At 38.1% G+C, this 22,032-nt stretch overlaps 1 protein-coding gene across 1 annotated transcript in view; it reads left to right on the forward strand.

The window, feature by feature from the left end:
- The window catches only part of TM9SF2 (transmembrane 9 superfamily member 2), a 29,980-nt gene that overhangs the window by 1,855 nt on the left and 6,093 nt on the right, over positions 1–22,032 (forward strand). The window contains exons 2-14 of the mRNA XM_082279282.1: positions 3,111–3,178; positions 4,250–4,343; positions 5,060–5,187; positions 11,197–11,326; positions 12,897–13,021; positions 13,901–14,012; positions 15,966–16,045; positions 16,128–16,236; positions 16,360–16,492; positions 16,735–16,854; positions 19,014–19,071; positions 19,704–19,863; positions 21,361–21,512. Coding sequence (XP_082135408.1) covers positions 3,111–3,178; positions 4,250–4,343; positions 5,060–5,187; positions 11,197–11,326; positions 12,897–13,021; positions 13,901–14,012; positions 15,966–16,045; positions 16,128–16,236; positions 16,360–16,492; positions 16,735–16,854; positions 19,014–19,071; positions 19,704–19,863; positions 21,361–21,512 — 1,469 coding nt within the window. The remainder of the gene's footprint in view (positions 1–3,110; positions 3,179–4,249; positions 4,344–5,059; positions 5,188–11,196; positions 11,327–12,896; positions 13,022–13,900; positions 14,013–15,965; positions 16,046–16,127; positions 16,237–16,359; positions 16,493–16,734; positions 16,855–19,013; positions 19,072–19,703; positions 19,864–21,360; positions 21,513–22,032) is intronic.

A 22,032-nucleotide genomic window follows, 5' to 3' on the forward strand; every position in this document is an offset into this window, starting at 1 on the left:
TATTTTTTCACAACATCCCTGAAAAGCATTGCTATGTTTGGATTATTCCTGTTTTAAGCTTGTAGAAGAAAGATTTATTTTTTTAAGTCAGGTGGACCATGTAGCCTACTATCTTTTGTAACCAGCCTGAGACACTTATGGGGTGATCTTTCTCAGATGTCTCTGAATTTTTATTACTCGTGTAACATGTACAAAATGTTTGTCTTCTCCTGAGAATTTATCATTTAATAAATGTGAAGTGAGGTACTTGGGTAATGTAAATGTACCACCAGCAGGCAGCTGATACCTCAACAGCTGTAGTATTGCAGAAGTTCTTTCTGAAATTATCCACCTCTTATCAATTTACATATTAGACATAGGCATATGGAGAAGTCTAAAGCACTCTTCACATGTAATTCTCTCCATCAAGTGAAGGTACTCTGGTCCCTGGTAAGGAGAAACAATATGTGATCGGATTATTGCTGTATCATATTCATATGAGCAGATAAAATTAAGCTTTCTTGGACAGCCTTCATTTTTTACATTTCTCGCAGATTTCTTGCAATTATCACTGTTAATTGCAATGTCAGTAATAGTGAATTTTCCTCTGCCTGAGGATTTAGATCCACATGCTAGATCTCTAAATGTACTGTTTGTCTGTTACGATCCCTGCAGATCTCCTGTCCTCTATTGGTGAGATGGGATGAGATGTTTTTAACAGGGCATGTAACGAAGGGCAATGAGACTCATGGCTTTCCCCCTTTCTCCAAGTTGCCTGCTAATCTGCTTGGACAAACTCAGTTTGGCTGCTTCTTTTGGTTTTGGTTGGAGTACCATCAGAAATGGAATGGCATCTGTGCTGACTTAACTAGCAGTTCTTGCCGGAAGATTAAGAATCCTTACTGAGTTTTAAAAAATACTGCTCACTCCAAAAAGGATTTGGTGTTGTATGGGAAATTGTTTCTCAAATATGCTGTTCTGTAGTAATGCATATTAATCTTAGGAAAATTCGGAGGATTCACATAAATCTCCTCCAATGAAAAGTAGCTAATTTAAGGCCATGGTTCTGTGACCAGCTGAGGCAGTCTAACTCCCTGCTGCTGGGAGCGAGAGATTTTGTTCCTGTCTTCCCCCGGGCGGTGTATTCCTGTCATTTGCATTGACCCAGCTGTGTTACTTGGTTTTTTGAGCTTAACATGGCGGGAAACTATCCAACTTTTTGCCACTCTAGTTTCTTGCTGTGTTAGGGAGTTGAAGTGGCTTACAGAGTTACGGCAAGTGTGCACTACCCAGAGGTGAGCAGCAGGTCTGCATGGCTTAGGGCAGGGGAAGGACGAGCCTCAAGGTGTGTCTTCACTTAGTGGGTCATGCTAACAGCTCACAGAGCTTCCTGCTCCTCCCGGAACTGCATCCTGACTTGCACGTGGACAGCTAAAGTCTATCAGTAAAACACAGTACCCAGCTGAAGTATCTGAGCTACAGATACATGTGGATATTTCCATCTTTTCTTTTCCTCCAGAATTTCTTGGTTTGGCCAAACTTGAGTGAATTTTCATAGGGAGGAAATGCTCTTCTGTTGGTAAGAAAATAGATGGCTTGCTGTTGAAAGGGAGAGGGTTTGTTCTTGAGGGCATTCACCTTCATTTTGCTCTTCAGCTCTTGTCTGATTACACAGTAAGATAGCTCAATTTGTGTTGTGGTTTAACCCCAGCTGGCAACTAAGAGCCACACAGCTGCTCACTCTCTGCTAACCCCTGTGAGATGGTGAGGAGAATTGGGGGGGAAAAGTAACTTGTGTGTTGAAATAAGAACAGTTTAATTGAAACAAAAAAATATACTCATACTACTAATGATAGTAACAATAATAAAAATAATTTTAAGGGGGGGGGAATAAAACTCAGGCAAAGCAAGTTGCACACTACAATTGCTCACCACCCACTGCTGGATGCCCAATCCATCCCTGAGCAGTGATCATCCCCTTCCAGCCAGCTCTCCTAGTTTATATACTGAGTGTGGCATTCCATGGTATGGAATGACCCTTTGGCCAGTTCAGGTCCGCTTCTCCTGGCCATGCTCCTTCCCAGCTTCTTGTGCACCTTCTCACTGGCAGAGCATGGGAAACTGAAAAGTCCTTGACTGAGGATAAGCACTACCTAGGCACAACTTAAAGCTTCAGTGTATTTTCACATTATTCTCTCACTGAATCCAAAACACAGCACTGTACCAGCTACTAAGAAGAAAATTCTATCACAGCTGAAGTGAGGACAGCTTGCTATGGTACTAAGAACTGCTCTTTAAAGTTTCTTTGGATAAATCTTTTGCTGTTTAAGCCCATTGAATTGTTTTGCTGCGCAAGCAGATAACTGCCAGAAGCAGTGTAAGGCAAACACTTGAAATTTATTGGAACTGCAAGACTAGAATAAGGGAAAGGATTTTGAGACTAAGAGGGAAGAGTGAGAGACCTCTCCTTTTCCATAGCAGCAGGCTAGCCCATCTGTGTATATAGAACAAATGTATACAGACCAAACTAGTCTGAAACCACAGTAGACTGAATTTCAAGAGTTGGTAGAATTACTGAAAAACTTTATAGGAAGGTAAATGTTGGTATCCTTGACTTCTCTTTGGAAGGAGATTCTGTTCAAACTTAAAATGGTGTATCAGTCTGAATACTTTGTCTAAATTCTCATAGTTCAGTTTTTAGTTACTATACAGATTAAATTATGGACCATTTTAATTACAGGGAGAAGTACTGGTCTCATCTGCACTTTTCTTCCTGTTCTTTTCAGACTTTTATTACACTAAAGTTGTGGTGATGACTAATATGGCTCTAACTTGGTACATGGCAACTGTGCTAAGGATATTATTTTTGTGCATGATTTCCTGCTATGTTGTAATTGGAATGGTTATGTTAGCCTTTGAGTGTTTTTGTCATGTGGTCACTGCTTTTGTGATGGTTTAGTGCTTTACTTACGCTCCCAGCGGATACAGTTCATTACACATCAAGATGTACAATTGCACAAATCTTACCTTTTTAGCTTTCCTTAGCCTTATTCAAACAAATCTATTTTTATATATCCATGAGAATTGAAGAAGTACTTAAATATAACTGCTGATTATCTCTGCTCTTTCAGTCTGGAATTGAGCTGTTTGTGAACAGGCTTGACTCAGTAGAATCTGTCCTTCCCTACGAATACACTGCGTAAGTATATTATACTGTTTGTGCCATTTAATTGTCAGTTTTTCCAAAAAGATGGATTTAATTTACCTAAAAGTATTATCTACATCTTGTTACAGCAGTGTGCCACTGAGGCATGTCTATTTGTTTTTTTAACATAAGTTTACAAATACAGAATTTTCAATGAGCAGATGGATGCCTACCTTGCTTCCTTTGTCTCAGTTGTCTTTGCTCATACTTTAGTGCATGGATTTATAGGCCCTTGTGGAGGCTGAATCACTGTTGTAGTGTAACTTAAGGTTAAAATATGTGTGTATATATATATGATACTTTACTGCATTAGTTGTCACTGTAGATCAAAGTATTACCGCTGTCTTTAGTAGCCTATGCCAGATGAGTTAAAGTGGTAATGAGGTGCGAACATCACATCATTTATCTTAATGAGGTGTTAAATGTTTTCTTTGTACACATCATAGGAGTGCACAAAATGTATCAGTGCCTGGTACAACTATGTAAAGTTTTTGCTATAAAGATTTTGACTGTTAATATTGAAGAGCTTAAGCACCAGTTATGTCTACACTTTAAAGAACACAAATGTGATATATTTAAAAATAGACTGGGAAAACGTGGAGGACGTGCTATTAAATGTGTTGGTGAATAAAACTGTGATAACCTGTTTAATAGTGTGTGTTGTAAGGCAGCTGTCTCTATCTGTATTTTATTTTAGTTTAGTTTAATTTTCTCCAAATTCAAGAATCTGCCTGCATACTTTTTTCTCAGAGTCATTATTAAACTCTAGATGAAGATTTAATTCTTGTCTAAAATCCCTGTTCAAGTAGGAAATTTCTAATTACTCAAAGAAACTTACGCTACAGTGTTCTGAAATAGCTGATTAAGAGATTTGATTGTTGGTTCTGTTTGGTTTATTTTCAAACTGGGATAGTGATTTTCACACCTCACAGGTTAAATGAAGGAACTGTTGTCTACAGGAGAAGCTGTGTAGTTCCTTTATTTATGATGAACGTGTTGATTTGGGAACATTATTTGCAGCTGAGAATATTTTATTATTTTTTTTTTATTTTGTCTCTAATTCAGGTTTGATTTTTGTCAAGCAGAAGGAAAGAAGCGTCCATCTGAAAACCTTGGCCAAGTCTTATTTGGAGAGAGGATAGAACCATCTCCTTACAGGGTTTGTTTTCTGACGGGATGTTTTGTAATGTGTGCTTTCAAATGTAACCAAAGGAGATTAGAATCTTGAAGATGATTTTCACAAGGGCTTTATCTGAGAGAGCTTCGGCATCTGAAATTCCACACAATGGAAATCTGTCAGTTTAACCTAACTGTAACTGTGTGCTTTGCATCGTGGAGTTGTAGCCTGAAATGCTGTGCTCTTCCCTCTTTGGGATGTGACAAAACCTGATTATTGTTGCTCAGCACTCTTCTGCTCAGCACTCTTGTTTCTTGGAACCAGATCTGAAAATATTGCAGCTGTAAAATGGAAGAATTATAAATAGTGTTAGCTAGCTGGTCCTTTCTGGTGACTGAAGCTCTCACATTCTCTTCTACTGAGGTAGTAGGAGAGAAAGTTACCAATTGAAGCTGCCTGTGACAGCATGGCTGCCGTGAGGTCAAATGACTTATCTGTTAAATCATGGCAGAAAACGTGTTTTATTCAGTAACAAGGAGCTCTTGCTGTAGGGCTCCTACTGTGAGCACAGGAGGGGTTTATAGCACACACCAATATAAAAACCTTCTCTGGAGGGTTAATGTACCTAGCCTCTGTAATTTGTTAGGTGTTTTCAGTATAATAGTATAGGCAATGAAATGCATAGGAGAAATTGTTAAATACGGATACAAGACAGTCTGTTAAAACCTTTTTGCTCATGAGTCTTTCATTTTTCTTAGTTCACATTCAACAAGAAGGAGACGTGTAAGTCTGTTTGTACAAAAACATATGATACCACAAAGCCAGAAGACAAACAGAAATTAGACTTTTTGAAAAAAAGTATGCTACTGAATTATCAACATCACTGGTAAGTTGGTATCAAAATTCATAGATTGGTTAGTGTACTACGTTGGTGATAATTTAGTTTATAATTTCATATTTGCAAGTTAATACAGATGGAACACTAGATAGAGGCACTTAATGTATTCCCCTTCTGTTTTTGCAGAAAATGTTATATTGTTTGTTGTCTTCATAAAAAAATTTCTTTCACTAAAAGGATAAGCACTAGGAGCAATGGAAATTAGTCTGTTTTTGAACACCAAGCTTTGTGCTTACTGTAAAATACTGCTGCTTCTTTTCACCTGTAAATGGAGAAATTAGTCCTGCCTTAGCTTGCGAAAAGTCTTACAGGACCTTTATTCTGTTGCTATGATGTCTTTGTTTTCCTTGAGAGCCCTTGCAGTCACCTTTAAATGCTGTGTCCAGGAGACAGGATCAACAGTTCTGAAAGAGTTTTATGCAATGTTTGTTTCTCTTCTATGGATATGGAAGGGAAAGGTGGCCAATGGAAACTATGAAATAATTTTGGGGAATGCATAAACGCTTGGTCCTTCCCTATTCTCTGAGCCTCCCTGTAACCATCTGATTGACCTTGAAGCATGCTGGGGCTCTGTTTCAGCTTGGACATTGAATCCTCCTCTGATGGGCATTAAGGGTGGCAAGGCTCAGTGTGTGTGCTGAATCCCAGGCAGGTTTTCAGTTTCCCAACACTACACCCACATCCAGGAGCTGTGAATCGTTTATCAGCAGGCTCGGTCTTGACACTGGAAATACCCAGCCACGTTATTAGTGTTTATTTAGTGCTTGATGTGTTGGTATGCTCTGCCAACAGCAGCTTCCAGGTGCGAGAGTAGAAGGAACAACTTGGGCATGAGTTCCTGAGGCAAGTCTTTGCAGGGAATACGTGAGCATCATTAACTGATGTCACTCAGAGGTATGCCCTAATTCCAAATGTGGGCCTCCTGCTTTATGGGAACAAACGTTTCGGTCTTCATCTAGTTGTATTTAAACTTTTTGGGTATTAGTAAAAATGCACGTTGAATGTTGCCACTGTCATTAACTGTTCTTCTGTAATGTCGCATTTCATTCCTTCAGTTTTGAAACAGCTGGAAAGGCAACAAGTGCATTTCCTACTGCTCTCGGGAACTGCTATGGGATATCCCTTTGTGGGGATAAACAGTGGTTCACTGATGTAAATATTTCTGGGAATCTCTTGAAAATTAGTGTAATAGGAGCTTTATAGGTTATGTCAGAAAGGTTCACAGGCAATAGTTACATGTTCAGGTAGGTGAACAAGGAAGTAATAAAGAAACTCTGAAAGGTACAGCTACTTTTGCAGGGATTTAAAGTGTATATGCCTAATGCTAAAATAAGTGGAGCTTCAAACATGCTGGATTTGATTATATTCCTTTTAAATACTGCATATGTTTGTAATATTTGCACCACTTTGAATTTCAGTGATGCATGTGAGTCTGGCATAAAGCTTCAGCTTTAAAAGATTGAGTATGTTTTGGTGTATAAATTAAAAATAGCTTCCCAAGGGTATGAGACTTGAAAGAAATTAATTTTTTTTAGGAAAGCCCATAATGTAAGCTGATAGAAACTGAAACAGAACTGTGTAAAACTAATCATACCAAAAAGTACTTCAGATTGGTTTGGGTTTTTTCCCCTGTAGATTAAATTGTTTAACAAATATACTTAGTGTATTCAAGTATACTTTTTTTTTAACTAGTATAGCTAACTTTATAGGACTGTTGAGATTTAAGTAAGATATAATTCTGGTTTTCAGTGTGAAAACTTCCCTTGAAATTTAGGTTATTTCTTAGTTATTTCTACTATTTTTTTTTGCTCTGCCCACTGCCCTAGAACTTTAGAATCAGTGGCATGAAAAATCCCTGGTTATGTCCGTTAGTCCTCCTTAGCCACAGCTTCACAAAGTAGCAGTGGCTGGATTTTGTGATTAATGATGCGTGCTCCAGGAATATGGTGCAGAGGTATGTTGTACAGGGATCAACAAGGTAGCATAAGTGAGGATTCAGTAGAGGCTTATTATCCAGCTTCAGTTTATCATGAAATTCCTGGGGAACACAGATGGTGCAAAGTACTTTTAAGGTTTCAAAAGCCACTTAATAAGATTAGGAATTGACATACTGAATTGGACTCAACAGCTATACTGATATCTTGGCTGCCAGTGTTCATCACCAGATGTTCTTGAGAGACGTATAAGAACACTGTTGAATAGCATATTTGCTCCACATGTATAATCTCTTCAAGTCATTTTAAATTTGAAGATTAACTGTGAAAAATGATTTGCTACTTAAACTATTAATTTGTTCCGGCATTGCTGCTTGAAGGCAGCTCAGTATGTCTTTGCTGCATAGATGCAAAGGAAAGCCTTTATCCAAACCAAGTTTACTTGCAATATGTTAATGTTGCCTTGTTTTGATTAGGAGATTAAAACTCTAAAAAAAGCGAGCAATCTCTCTAGCATATGTTATGGAGATAAAATTTCAAATATACAAGCATAGACTTGTTTAGGTTGGAAAGGACCTCTAAGATCATCGAGCCCAACTGTGTGGTGGGTTGACCCTGGCTGGACACCAGGTGCCCACCAAGGCTGTTTTGTCACTTCCCTCCTCAAGTGGATGGGGAGGGAAAATGTGGCAAAAGGGTCAAGATAAGGGTAGGGAGAGATCACTCATCAACTACTGTCATGGGCAAAACAGATTCCTCAAACTGGGGAATTTAGTTTAATTTATTACCAGTCAAATCAGAGTAGGATAATGGGAAATAAACCCAAATGTTAAAACACCTTCTCCCCACCCCTTCCTTCTTTGCACTCACAGCTTCACTCCCAGTTTTCACCACTTCCTCCCCCCAGTGGCACAGGGAATGGGGATTGTGGTCAGTTCATCACACAGTCTCTGCCACTCCTTCCTCCTCAGGGTCTGGACTCCCCACAGTCTGCCCTTGCTCCAGTGTGGGGTTGCTCCCATGGGAGAGTTTTTCATGACTTTCCCCAATGCAAGTCCTTTCCATGGGCTGCAGTTCTTCATGAACTGCCCTCTCCCAGGGCTCCATGGCAGGGGGAGGGACCCCAACAGGTCACTTCCATGGAGTGCAGTTCTTCAAGAAGAGGCTGCACCAGTGTGGGTCTCCCATGGATTCACAAATCCTGGCAAACCTGCTGCAGAGTGGGCTCATCTTTCCATGGAGCCACATGTCCTGCCAGGAGCCTGCTCCAGTGTGAGCTTCCCATGGCATCGCAGCCTCCTTCAGGGCACATCCATCTGCTCTGGTGTGGGGTCCTCCATGGGCTGCAAGTGGGTGTGTGCTGCCCTGTGGGTCTCCGTGAGCTGCAAGGGGACAGCCTGACTCACCGTGGTCTGCACCATGTGCTCTGCTCCTGTGCCTGGAGCACCTCTTCCCCCTTCATCTCCACTGGCCTTGGTGTCTGCAGAGTTGTACATACTCCCACTCATCTCTCCCACTGCAGCTGCTGTTGTAAAGGGTTTTTTGTCCTTTTCCTAAACCTGTTTCTCAGAGGTGCTGCCTCTGGTCACTTATGGGCTTGGCCTTGGCCAGCAGCGAGTCTGTGTTGGAGCCAGCTGGCTCTCGCTCTCTTGGATGTGGGGGAAGCTTCTGGCAGTTCTTACAAAAACCTCTACAGCCCCCTGCCAACCTAAACCTTGCCACACAAACCAAATACAAACATTAACCTAACACTGCCAATTCCACCACTAAACCATGTCCCTAAATGCCATATCTAGTCTTTTACGTACCTCTGCGGTTGATGATTTCATCACTTCCCTGCACAGCCTGTTCCAATGCCTGACCACCCTTTCAATGAAGAAGTTTTTCTGATATCCAACCTGAACCTGCCTTGGCACAACTTGATGCCATTTCCTCTCTTCCTATTGCTAGTTGCCTGGGAAAAGTGACTGACCTCCACCTTGAACGTCTGTCACACATTTGTAGAGAGCAATAAGGTCTCTCCTGAGCCTCCTTTTCTCCAGACTAAGCAACCCCAGCTCCCTCAGCCACTCCTCATAATACCCTTCCCCAGTTCTGTTGCCTTTCTCTGGACAACCTCCAGCACTTCAGTGTCTTTCTAGTGGTGAGTGGCCCAGAACTGGACACTGGATTTGAGATGTGGCCTTGCCAGTGCTGAGTACAGGGGGACAATCACTGCCCTGGTCCTGCTGGCCCTAGTACTGCTGATACAAGCCAGGATGACACTGACCTTCTTGGCTGCTTGGGTTCACTGCTGGCTCATGTGCAATGGCTCTGGACCAGCACGCCCAGGACCTTTTCTGCCAGGTAGTTTTCCAGCCACTCTTGCCCCAGCCTGTAGTGCTGCATGGGGCTGTTGAGATCCACGCACAGAACCCAGCACTTGGCCTTGTTGAACCTCATGCCATTGGCCTCATAGAATATGATCCAAAGTAATGAATCTAAATCTGGTATAGCTCCTAATTTTCAACTTCGTTGTACCCTGTAGTAGGATGGAAAGGGAGTAGGAATTGGTTGCTGCTGCTGCTGCTAGTTGCAACTGCAATAGTCTTTGGAATCTCTTGAAAACCTGGAAATTCTTGTTTTTGTAGGGCCTGTCTTCACCCTTTCTATTGTATCGATATAAACCAATACTGTATCTTATTTCTGCTGGGTAGCTACTGGTAGGGATTATGCAGATCTCTCCATGTTGTGTGGATAAAGGCAGCATGTACCACTCTTTTTAACCACTGTCTGTTAATGTGCTTTAAAAACTAGTGGTAATTTAGAGGCTGTTCCAACATGCAACAGATTAAATAGTGCTTTGTTTTTGTTGTCTGAAGTTACAATTCCTGTATTTAATTAAGTGTTTCAAAGTATCTATAAGGCACTTAAATGTAAAGATATTCAGTAGCTTGGTAAGTTGTACAAAAAAATCTGTTGCATTAACTTTCAGTGGGATGTCCTTTTTTTGGTTTAGTGATGCACAAAAAGTGGCAGTTGTTCGATGTCTTCATGTATGAAGTTTATTAATATACCATTGAAAGTATACCTTGGGCAATTAATGCTGGCAGATACTGAATTTTAAGTCTTCTTTACATGACATATTTTGGGGATTTATCTTTCAGCTAGTTAAAACACTTCATAAAACATAAAGAAATTGGTTTATGGTCTTCTAGTAGTTCCTTTTATGAAGGGGCAGGATCCTATGTTAGTTACCTTTCTCTTATGTTCAAAAGTATGGTTTTGGTTTTGACATTTGTGCTGTTGCATGTTAGATACAGTTTGTATCTTACTGTCCTATGACTTTCTGCAACTCATCATGGGAGTGTGCACTTCCACAAATTTGTTATTGAAAGTGACCTATAAACCCCCTGGTTTTAGGTAATATGAATGTAAATATTGTGAGGTAATAATATAAAAGCAGCAGGTTTGAAAGTTATTATTTCCCCAGTTGTTCGGTGGCTTACAATTTTTAGATGCAAATCATCTAATTAAAGTGTTGCATACTCTTTGGTAGCTATAAATGAGGTTAATGATCAGGAATTCACTTAAATAGCAAAAAAAAAAAAGTTTAAAGAGTGCCATGAAAAATGTTTTTTGCAATGGAAGAGCAGTGAGGAAGCTGGAGAATGAATAATATGTGATGTAGGCGTTTTTGGTTTTAATTTTGTGTTTTGTCTTGAACTTGTCAGTTTTAGGTGGTTTAGCAAATTTGATGCTTTTGGCCACTTTTTAAAGACAAAATAATGAAAAGTTAAATTGTTATGACTTCGGACAGGGCGAGTTTTCTGCTTTGGGCTGTTTTTGTAAGGGGTCTTCATGAAACAGTGCACTGAATCGAATGGTGTTGGTTGAAGAGCTACATGCTTGTAACTCGTTTGGAACTTGGATTGGCAATCAGTGCAATTCCATGGGTAGTCTTATCTTTGTAGTTAATATTCCAGTAATGAATGTAGCAAAGTTAGATTAATGTTAATCTGGTTTTGTTTCCATTACACTGTGTATTTTGAAAAACTGTGAAGTGTCACTATGCCATTTACAGGATTGTGGACAACATGCCTGTGACGTGGTGTTATGATGTGGAAGATGGCCAGAGGTTCTGCAATCCTGGTTTTCCTATTGGCTGTTACATTACAGAAGATGGCCGTCCAAAAGATGCCTGTGTTATTAATGTATGTTTATGCAATTATATATTTTAAAATATTCCCTTTCTACTAATTTAGAGACTAGCATTTCTCCTGTGTCAGGTTTCTATGGTGAGTCCTTGCTATTTTAAGAACCCATGTTGCATAAAAATAGGCAAGTGTTTTGGTCTGTGCAAGTACCTCAGCTGGAAAGCCTGATCTAAGCCTAAAAACCTTGTCTCTTATGCTGCATAATACAGAAGGGCTCTAAAAGATCAAGGGATGAACGTGCACGGCATTTAGTGCATGTGGAGTGTAAAGGTGAAGGAAAGCGTGTCATCCTTTGTTGCCTAAGAAATTGAAACATTTGAAGGCTTGGACTTCACATTTTTGTGGGATAGAAGTGTTTTCATGGAAGCCGATTTGCGTAGGTGTGTTTGTACCTCTGCGTACTTTTCGAAGGTTTGCTTTCCCTAAAACTGGGAGCTGATGGAAGAAGACATAAGATTTCTGCATGAGCAAAGATTCTCTTGTGATAGACAGGTGATATCGTGGTGGAGGTCCAGATAAGTGCACTGAAAGCATTATGGAGATAAGAATACAACAGAAAGTCCAGGAAGTCTTTAGACTACCACAGACCTCTTCCATGGCAAGGTCACTGAGAACTTGGAATAGGTTTTTGGTTTTTTTCAAAATGGTTGGTTTTACTGGATAGATTTTACCAAATACAACAGTTTCTGTTGTTGTCAATTTTGTTTAATTGCCTCCATAATGAGTTGGTTTCAGGGACTCCATATGAAAGGATGCATTTATGATCAAACATATAATCTGGCAATATTATTTTAATATTATTTTCGTACTTGCTTTTAATAAAAGGAAAATAACCTTTGAAGGAGTAACTAATGTACTGTAGAAGAACATTTCATTTATGTGACTATTCTTATAATTGGGGTGGTCTATAGGAGGGGTGGGGATAGAACCCTTAAGAGATGCTAACTGAACTTCAGTAGATAGAGTGTTAAATTACTTGTGAGTTTAACAACCTCTTTAGCTGACTAAATTCCAAAGTGATGTTTCCCTTCACCAGAGGTTTGCATTCAGCATCTTGGCCACTGCTTGCCATTCATCCCATTGCCATTCATGCATCTTTGGTTTCAAAGGTGGTTCTGTCACAGAGAGCATTTATTTGCATTGTTTGTCTTGGAAGGTTCTGTTTAATTGCTGAAAAAGATACTCATTGTTTTAAAATAGCCGATGTTTATGAAATGCTTCTGATAACAAAAGTTGTCATAGTTATCTATTCAGTTTGCTGCTTAAATAAAATGGGACATCTTCAGTTAGAGAAATTTATTAATATATTTTAAAAATATTTTAAATTAATTTTTCTACTTTTCAGTTGTAGTAGACTGTTCTTAGCATTAACTTTTCTAACTCGTGTTTTTAATGCAAGAAGACACTTACTGTCTTTATAATTCCTAGTATCTCGCATTCATATTTTAGGAGAACTTCTTGACAGAAAAACTGTATACAGTCTAAAATTCTGTTATGCAGGCTTCTGTCTAAGGCTTTGAGATGTCTGTATTTTTTGATTGTTTAATACAACCTTTTGTCATTGCAGTCAGAATTTCATGAAAAAGATACCTTTTATATTTTCAACCACGTTGACATAAAAATATATTACCATGTTGTGGAAAATGAAGCTCTGGGAGCAAGACTAGTTGCTGCTAAACTTGAACCAAAAAGGTTGGTAGCTAAAAGTAACTTGTCATCAAAAAGTGATCCATCCTAAGACACTTGCTTTGATCTGGGAACCTGCTGCTAGTCAGAAATGTTTTCAGATATGTGACCTGTAGATTACCTCTCCTGTTGATTGATGTGGTGTAGTTAGGACAGTCTAATATCATTTTGTTCTGAATTTGATGGATCTTGGTGCATTTTTTCCTGTTTGGACCAAAAAACGACAAAATAAAACCTGTAAGTGTTTGAGGGGTGTGATGTGTGTGTGTGTGTGTGTGTGTGTGTGTGTGCGTGTAGAACCCTAATTTCCCTACCAGGGAATACTGTTTTGTATCAGAATAGGCCACCAGTGCCTGATGCTGGCTTGACTGGAGCGCAAGATTTGATGTCTTCAACAATCGGGGTTTGAGTAGAAAGATTTCGCAGATACACAGACACCAGAACAACTGATGAGTGTGGCTTTTGCACAGCTGGTGTCTGTTTTATTATTTCTTAGCATCTTGTCTTTCATGGTTTAACTGAGCTGGTTGCATTGTTGGTTCAGTTGAAAGTATTTTTTTCTGACAGAAGTTAGTAATTCTGGTGTTGTAACTTCTTGAGTGTTTTGGAGGCTCATAGCAGTACTAAGACTTCCTTCATTTTTGTAACTCTGCTTCAGAGACTGTGTTCTTTTTAGAAGAGACAAATCTTGTTTAAGAAGTTCAAGTTTCAAAAAGTCCTGAGCTTAGGATATGTTCCTCATATGTTCTGAAATTTATGAGACATTAAGAACAATTCTTGTATTTAAGGGAAGAGTCCTTGGTATGCCTTTTTAAGATGAAAGAATTCTTTCTTAAGAATGCTGTCAGTGAAGCAGCTTTCATTCTGTGTCCTTTCTTCCTGCAGTTACAAGCATACCCATCCAGACAACCCTGATTGCTCAGGAGTACCTATGGATATAAGTAATAAGGCTAGTGGAGAAGTCAAAATTGCTTACACATACTCAGTTACTTTTCATGTGAGTACTAAGATTTCTGTGGTAGTTACCTCTTAAAATCATGCGTTAATACTATGTATTGTAAAGATGGACAATTAAAATCAGCTCACAATAGTAAATTTGTAGTTTTAAAACTTTATTTGAGCTGGAATGTCAGAGGTGGCTTGGGATTTAACCACATACGTTACAGTTTTGCATACCAACACACAGAGAGTGGATGTGAAACACGTATGTGGTTTTTAAAAGAGTCACACTTTCCATGTCTGCCTAGGTTGTCTGGTAGATTATTTTTGAATCCAAGTTCTAAAGTCTGAGAAATTGTGTGTTTCAGCAATTTATTGTTGTAGGTAGGTTGAAGCTGATCATTTTCTGCTCTCCTGCTGCAAAAGCTGCCTTCTCTCCAAGCTCTTTCTCCCATGGAAACCTGCAAAGGAGTAGGAAGCTGGTGTTCTTTGTTCTACTACTCTTTGTTTAAAAGCAGAGAAGCAGTATATCAGGCAACTGCAGGCAGCAGTGACAGCTGAATATTATCTCATTCGGTTGACAAACAAGAGAGGGGGGTTTTGATTTTTTTTTTCTGTAAAAGGAGTTTGCTGGACAAACTGTTTCCCAAAGTTTCATACTCTTTCTCAAACTGTTTCCATGTTAGTCTGAGTTCAGAATACAATAAATAGTATAAGAAGTATACTCAGGAGGGATTATATTATGTATATAGTATATAATTATATTTTGAGAACTTCTGTATGTATATAATTATATTTTGAGAAATTATATCAGTTACAGTGCTGAAATGAATTTGTATATCAAAAAGCAAGTATTTCTGTCAGAAGTTAGTAATTGAGTGACCTCAGCTTCATATTATTTTATTGTTTCTCCTTAAAAAAATGACATGCCCAGCTGTGTGTGTGTTACTGTCCTGTGGGCAGTGTTACATTAGTTGGAGGTAGTCTTCTGAAATATCATTGGGTTGGCAGATCAGGTCATCTCAGGAAGACAAACAAGGCAGCTTAGGCATGAGGGAAAAACACAGTTCTATCCTAGAGTCATTGAAACTGGTTTAGAAACTTGTTGCTTGCTTTGAGACACAGTTTATTATCTCAGTGAACTAGATATATGATCTTGGCTAAATTTTTTAAGCCACTGCGTTTTTTTCAAAACCTGGCTTTACTGGAAAGCACTCTTGCTTCTGTATGTTATAAATTACTGAAATAACAGCCTGTCAGACACTTAGCCAATTTTATTAATTGATAGTAGTGTTTATAGTTTGTTTAAGATTGAAGCAATCTTCACCTTAACTAGTACTGTCTATTCCTTTTTTCTTGTTTACTCTGAAAAATAAAGAAATGTCCTTTTTGAAGTGTTTCTGATCAATGAATGTTCATTCTGAATAAGTATAATCTGTTGAAATGACTGGAGGCATAATTTGCTTCCGTCTACTAACAGCATAAGTTCTGTAGTATTGTCTCCCCACCTGTCCTGCAGTAAAAGCTGTTTGCAATGGGATTGGTAGTTGGTACTGAAATGAGGTTGTATGAAAGCAAAGGACAATTTGGACAGAGCGTGATCTAGAGAGTGAAGTGTTATGCTGGAGACTGTATAACATGGCTTGGTTTCTTGATATGTGGACTTACATGTACTAAAAATGCATGTTCTTTCATTATTCTGCTAGTCCATTCCAATTCCAGAAGAGCTAATACAGTTCTTGAAGGGAGGAAGCACAACTAAATTAATTTGGTAGGCCTTTATGTCTTAAGAAGACACACATGCTCAAATTCAGAAAATATTTTGGTTTAGGTTCTATGGTCAAATCTTATATTTCTTCTAGGTAGCTATTATTAAACAATTCCATGTAAGGCATGGAACTTGAAATTTCAGTTAGTCACAAGATTTAAGATTGCTTTGCATGAACATCAACTTTTAAATGTACAGGTTGGATACTGACTGTATCTGAAGCTCATGTGTTTACTCTTTCAGGAAGAAAAAACTATCAGGTGGGCATCAAGATGGGATTATATTTTGGAATCCATGCCTCACACTCACATCCAGTGGTTTAGGTGAGAAGGAAGTTTATTGTAGTGAAGTGTTTATACTGCAGTTTGAATGATGATTTTAATTTCTTTTCTTTTTTCTTTTCAGTATTATGAATTCCCTGGTGATTGTCCTCTTTCTCTCTGGAATGGTAGCTATGATTATGTTGAGGACACTGCATAAAGATATTGCAAGATACAATCAGATGGATTCCACTGTAAGTCTAAAATGTAGTTCCTAAAATTCATTTGGAATGTATTTTTTTCAGTTAAATGTGTAGCTGTAACAGGTTATTTAAGATGCAATCTACTGTATTAAAATAGATGTCTTTCTTTCGCAGGAAGATGCTCAAGAAGAATTTGGCTGGAAACTGGTTCATGGTGATATTTTCAGGCCCCCAAGAAAAGGAATGCTGTTGTCAGTTTTTCTAGGCTCTGGCACACAGATCTTAATAATGACTTTTGTTACCCTGTGTAAGTAGTCAAGTGGGGAGGATTTAGTTGAGTGTACATGATTTTTCACTGCTGACTGTATGATGCTAGTAAAAATAGCAGTATAGTTTTGTCTAGAAATTTCATAAAAGTCATTAGAAATAGCTGAGCTGATGTAGTAGACATGCAGCTTAATATGCACAGATTTTAAGATAACTGACGTTCAAACATATAGTCTAAAATCTCTAACATAATTTCTAAAATTGTGCATCTCTACTTGACAGTTTTTGCTTGCCTGGGATTTTTGTCACCTGCTAACAGGGGAGCTCTAATGACCTGTGCTGTAGTTTTGTGGGTACTGCTTGGAACTCCAGCCGGTTATGTTGCTGCCAGATTCTACAAATGTGAGTAAAAGTTACTGAAAATGACAAGGCTTAAGTTCATTAAAGTAAATTATCATTACAGAACTGATTTTTATTTTGCAGCACTCTTTGTAGCTTCCCTCAGGGCAGCTTGGAGAAATGCACTTACCTTAACTATAGAAAACATATATAGAGCGCTAACATAGTTACACTGCTTTTGATGTAATCACGCCCAAAGACCCTGAATTGCTCTTGCTGCTGTGTATTTGTGAAATCAAATACTACTAGTACTAAGGTCTTTACATCAGACAGTTTTCTGCTTCTGTTCCCTATAACTGGGGGGACAATGTAAACCTGCCTTTAGTTTTAGCCATCAATGTTGCTTGGTAACACGCACCTGCCCCCCAAATTGTGAGCCTCAGTTCTTGCATGCCTGAGATTTGTGACCTCTTTTTAGCTAGCTCCCAGGTTTTTTTGAGAATACTGCTTATCAGACTGTGGCTGAAGCGCAGAGAGAAGGATTGTTAGGTGTTCTGTAGTCAGGGCCCCTGACAGGAGTTAGTTGATACTGTTTTCCCTCACTGATCCCAGCTTTTGTTTCAAGACCTGTCTGTCTGCCAGCCTCAGATGGTTTACCCCTGTATCCTCTGATTTATTTTAAGGTGAAGCATGGCATTCCACATACAGCTTGTTTTAATTACCTTACTCAAGATGAAAGGTTTTTTGACTGAGAGAGATGGATCTTTTGGACTACTTTAGTTCTGAGTGTACAGGGCCAGGGAAGGAGTTTATTCAGAACTTCAGCCTGGCAGTAGAAATTGGAGTTCTTTCTTCTAACAATTTTGTAATTTTCATGTGGGGAAAACCAGTGGGAAAAGTGAGTTTGTATCTTGTAGGGAGTTTTTACACAGTGGTAGTGATGTGGTAGTGAACTATTCCTAATCTCCAAGCCAGTTAGACTTAAGCAGAAGGAAATTTTAGTACTAGGAGCATGATTGAGGATAGAATTATTCTTTATATTGTGCTGTATGCTATGTATTTTGAAGGATATTTTGTAGTGTATTAATGGTAAATTGAATCCTGTGTCTTTGGTGGAGATGTAGTTATTAATGATTATATTCCATATTTTACTTACTGGCAATCACTTAGTTGATACTTGAATGTTCTGTTTAACTACTAAGACAGTGAGTGACTGATCCAGAGATATTTTTGTTATAACAGGAAGTGTTATACAATATATATATGTATGTTCATACCCTGTATAGAGCATGTAAACATGAATGGGTTTTTTTTTTTTATAGTATACAAATAAAGTAATGTGAGACATAAAGCAAAATGCAACTGAAATGGATATCTAGTTTTAAAAATTGGGTTTTTTTTTCAATATTGCATTTAAAAAGTGAAACCTGAATTGAAATTAAATGGTTAATCTTAATAACTGCTGTCACGTTCTACCAAGTTTTTATGAAGAAATAGAAACTTAATTAAAATCACTCTAACCATAATCACTTCTGACTCTTGAAATAAAGAAGCATGTCATTATGGCAGTGCTCAGATGAAATTATCAGCTTCACTGCACTCCAGCAGGATATTTTCATTTGAAAGTATACTGACTAGAATTTTTATCAGCATAGTGCAAATTCATAAAGATTTTGTTAATAAAGCTATCTTTGGTCTTTTGGTATCACCACTGCTTAATGCTGCTAAGACTCAAGAAAACATCACTACTTCTGTAAGCGTGTTAGTTCTGACTCTCCTGTAAGACTCATAGGCAAGAATTATTTCGAGAAAACTGTTAAGCTTGGTTTTCACATATTTATGTATCTTTACCTACTGAAACCTGCAGTCAAATGCTAAAAAGCTTAAATTTCTTAATCACTCCAGGTTTAAAATGTTTTTTAAGGACTTAGAAATACTGCAAATCTGTTCCCTCCTTTTAGTAGATAAAGTGGTCAGAGACAGTTTCAGTTGGATACCTTTCCTGACCTTGGTCTGAGACTATTTGCTTTGAAATTCTGTGGTTAAGCAGTAGGATACGGAAATTTAATTTTATTACTGAAGATTTAGTTTATGGTTTTAAATTTGGGCATGATAGCACATTATTTGAGTATTTGCAAGCTAAGTATAACAGGTAAATGGACTGGAAAATTAATGGTTGAGTTTAATGCATGTTTTAATGTCTGTCAAATGTTTTAATACAGCATTTGGAGGTGAGAAATGGAAAACAAATGTCCTGCTGACATCATTCCTTTGCCCTGGGTAAGTTGAGAATATTGCCCTGATTAACAGAATTAAATTGCTTCTCTGATGTGCATAGCTAATTTTTTAAGTTTCACCTATACAAGTAAATCTTACATTGTCCCTTTATTCTGGAAGCTACAAGAGTATCATGGTGCTTTTGACAAAGATGTTAGTGGCATATCATCCTTAGATTTTTTTTTTTGTAAGCATTTGTTTACTCTCACCACATGAAAAGGTTGATTAGGAAGAAGCTTTATGATAGTAGTAAGTTTCAGGCCCACTTTTTCATTGTTTTCTTTTATTCTTCGGGCTGTTTCTCTGACCACACTGTAGTCGGTCTTACATAGTGTCATATAATATATAACCACTCTGATAATTTTTTCCACTTAATCACAGCAAGCAGTCTTACCCTGAAGTGTGGTTAAGACAAGCATATATTTGAAACAGCTTAGTTGGAACGTCAGCTCCTGCTGGAGTTCAGTCCCACTAGATTAACAAAGAATTGCTTGTCTGATCTCTTCGTTTTCATATTTTGTGTGTGTCATTTGGTTTTAGCAGAGATTTGTGCTAAAACAGTGCCATTGTTTTGTCAACGTTACTAAATGTTAAGAAGTATTTCTGTGCTCCTAAGTGTGCTGTGTGTTTTTCAGAATTGTGTTTGCGGATTTTTTTATCATGAACCTCATTCTCTGGGGAGAAGGCTCTTCAGCAGCTATTCCGTTTGGTACTTTGGTTGCTATTTTGGCACTCTGGTTTTGCATATCTGTACCGCTGACGTTTATTGGTGCCTATTTTGGGTTTAAGAAAAACGTAAGTGTTTCTGAGAAGTTGTTTTTTAAGTGTATACATACATGTACATACACAAATATTTTTCTCTGTATAGGCTGTGACTGAGGCAGCACCTAAGTTAGTTGCACTGTTGGCTCCAGTTCTGTTCAGTTACTTTAGAAATGCATTAGATATCCAGTCTTGGTATTCCAAGGCTTTGATACATGGCTGGTGGCAGTGATACTTCTCTGCTACAATTTGGGTTATCATTGTATTTAATTGAATGACCGCTACAGATAAATCAGTGATTTGAGCATTTTAATTTTAATTAGCATCTTTTTCATATATTAAAACAAATACTTGACCCAGCAAGCATAAGAGAAAGCAAATTATGCATTTTTGGGTTTCATCGTGTATTTCTTGTTCCTGTGTGCCCTCTACACTGAGGATGTTTCCTGATCAGATTGCTGGAGTTCTGTGAAATCTGTTTGCGTAATCGTTCTGTAAATGGTTATCTCTGATTGACAGACATTAATTGGGATTTACTCCTAAACCAATCAATTTTACATATTCTTATGAGGGCTCTTTGTGACCAAACATTTCACAATTTGGTGACCAAATCATTAAATAATGAGATTTTTTTTCTTAAAAACCAGTTTACTGGTTTTTAACCCCACAAACAAATTTCTATACGTGCAGATACATTTGTGGGTTTTCTCCTGCACAGGAAGCCAGGGTTCCATGTCCCTGTAGATCTCATGTAATACCTTCAGAGAATGTTGTCTTAGTAGGCACTTTTAAAGTCAGTTGTGTAGTTACCCTGTTTTTCTTAACCAGAATTCAATGAGGTTTTTCTGATAACCGTATTGAAATTCCATCAAGTTCCCCTGCATTGTACTGGTGTGTACATCTTCTTTTAAGGAAGGAAGATTTGATAAGCTAATAAGGCAATGTGGTAGGTGTCACAAAAACTTGAAAATCAAATCAGAAAGGAAGTATCTATTGATGCTTTTGATGTAATCTTTATGAAAGGGGGAAGATGCATAGTAGGCATGTATCTTACAATGCCTTACATTGTTTTCTCCCACCATGCTGATCTATGCATGTGCCTTAAATTAGGACTGAATTGCCAGATTGAATCCTTTCAGTAAATTTATCCTACTGTGATTCTTGAAGTAAATGCTGAAAAATGACATGCAGGAATTTTTAGAAGGGGAAAGCAGGAGTCTGCACCACCACTATCCCAGCTGAAATGTGGTAAATCAGCTCAGACTGTAACAGATGATAGAGAGGCAAACATTAAAAGGGAAGTCAGAAATATGTCACTATGTTTTCAGTAAGAGCTGTCTTTTAGTGAGTTTGCCAAGCAAGTGTTGGTAGCTGAGCTGGGAGCAAAAGTAAATGTAGTGTAGCTGGGTATGCACATGCTCAAAACAAAGAGTAGACTTTTTGCCACCACCCATTACAAAGAGAAAGCAAAAAGGTAGTGCTGTAGTTTGACATTTTATTTATTTAACTGTTTGTTATCTTTGTTTAAAGGCTATTGAACACCCTGTTCGCACAAACCAAATTCCTCGTCAGATTCCTGAGCAATCATTCTACACAAAGCCACTACCTGGCATTATCATGGGAGGGATTCTTCCTTTTGGATGTATCTTTATACAGTTGTTCTTTATTCTCAATAGTATTTGGTAAGTTCACCATAATTTGAGTTTTCTCTGTCATAAAAAGTGGTAATTTCTTTGTGAAGGTTTTTCTTCCATATGCTTTGCCAGAATTTTTTAGGATGCAGGGTTACCATAATACTGATTCAATAAAATTTAAATGTTAACATCTTTTTAATATTTTGTTGCTTCAAAAATACTCAGTTCCTGTGTAGAGAGGTGGCTGTGATATGCTTAGCAATTTACAGCTGACATACTATATTCAGATAGTTTGTTGTTTTCTCACCCTACTCTACTGACTTCATGTGGAAGTGGCTCTGAAGCTGATATATGGCATGTAACTTGACAGTAGTAAAGTTTATTAAAATAAACTTGAGATTTTTTGGTGGTTGTTATTAGACTAGAAAAGTATTACTACTCTTGGGAGAAGAAAAAAGAGCCAAGAACAAATTCTTGTGAAATCGTAAAAAAAACCCCCAACCTAGGAGAGTAATTATTTTAAAAAATAAAGCACTGAATACTAGTCCAGTATAAGTGAAGTTTGATG

This window comes from Coloeus monedula, assembly GCF_965178545.1.
Source record: "Coloeus monedula genome assembly, chromosome: 3".
NCBI classification, from domain to species: Eukaryota; Metazoa; Chordata; class Aves; order Passeriformes; family Corvidae; genus Coloeus; species Coloeus monedula.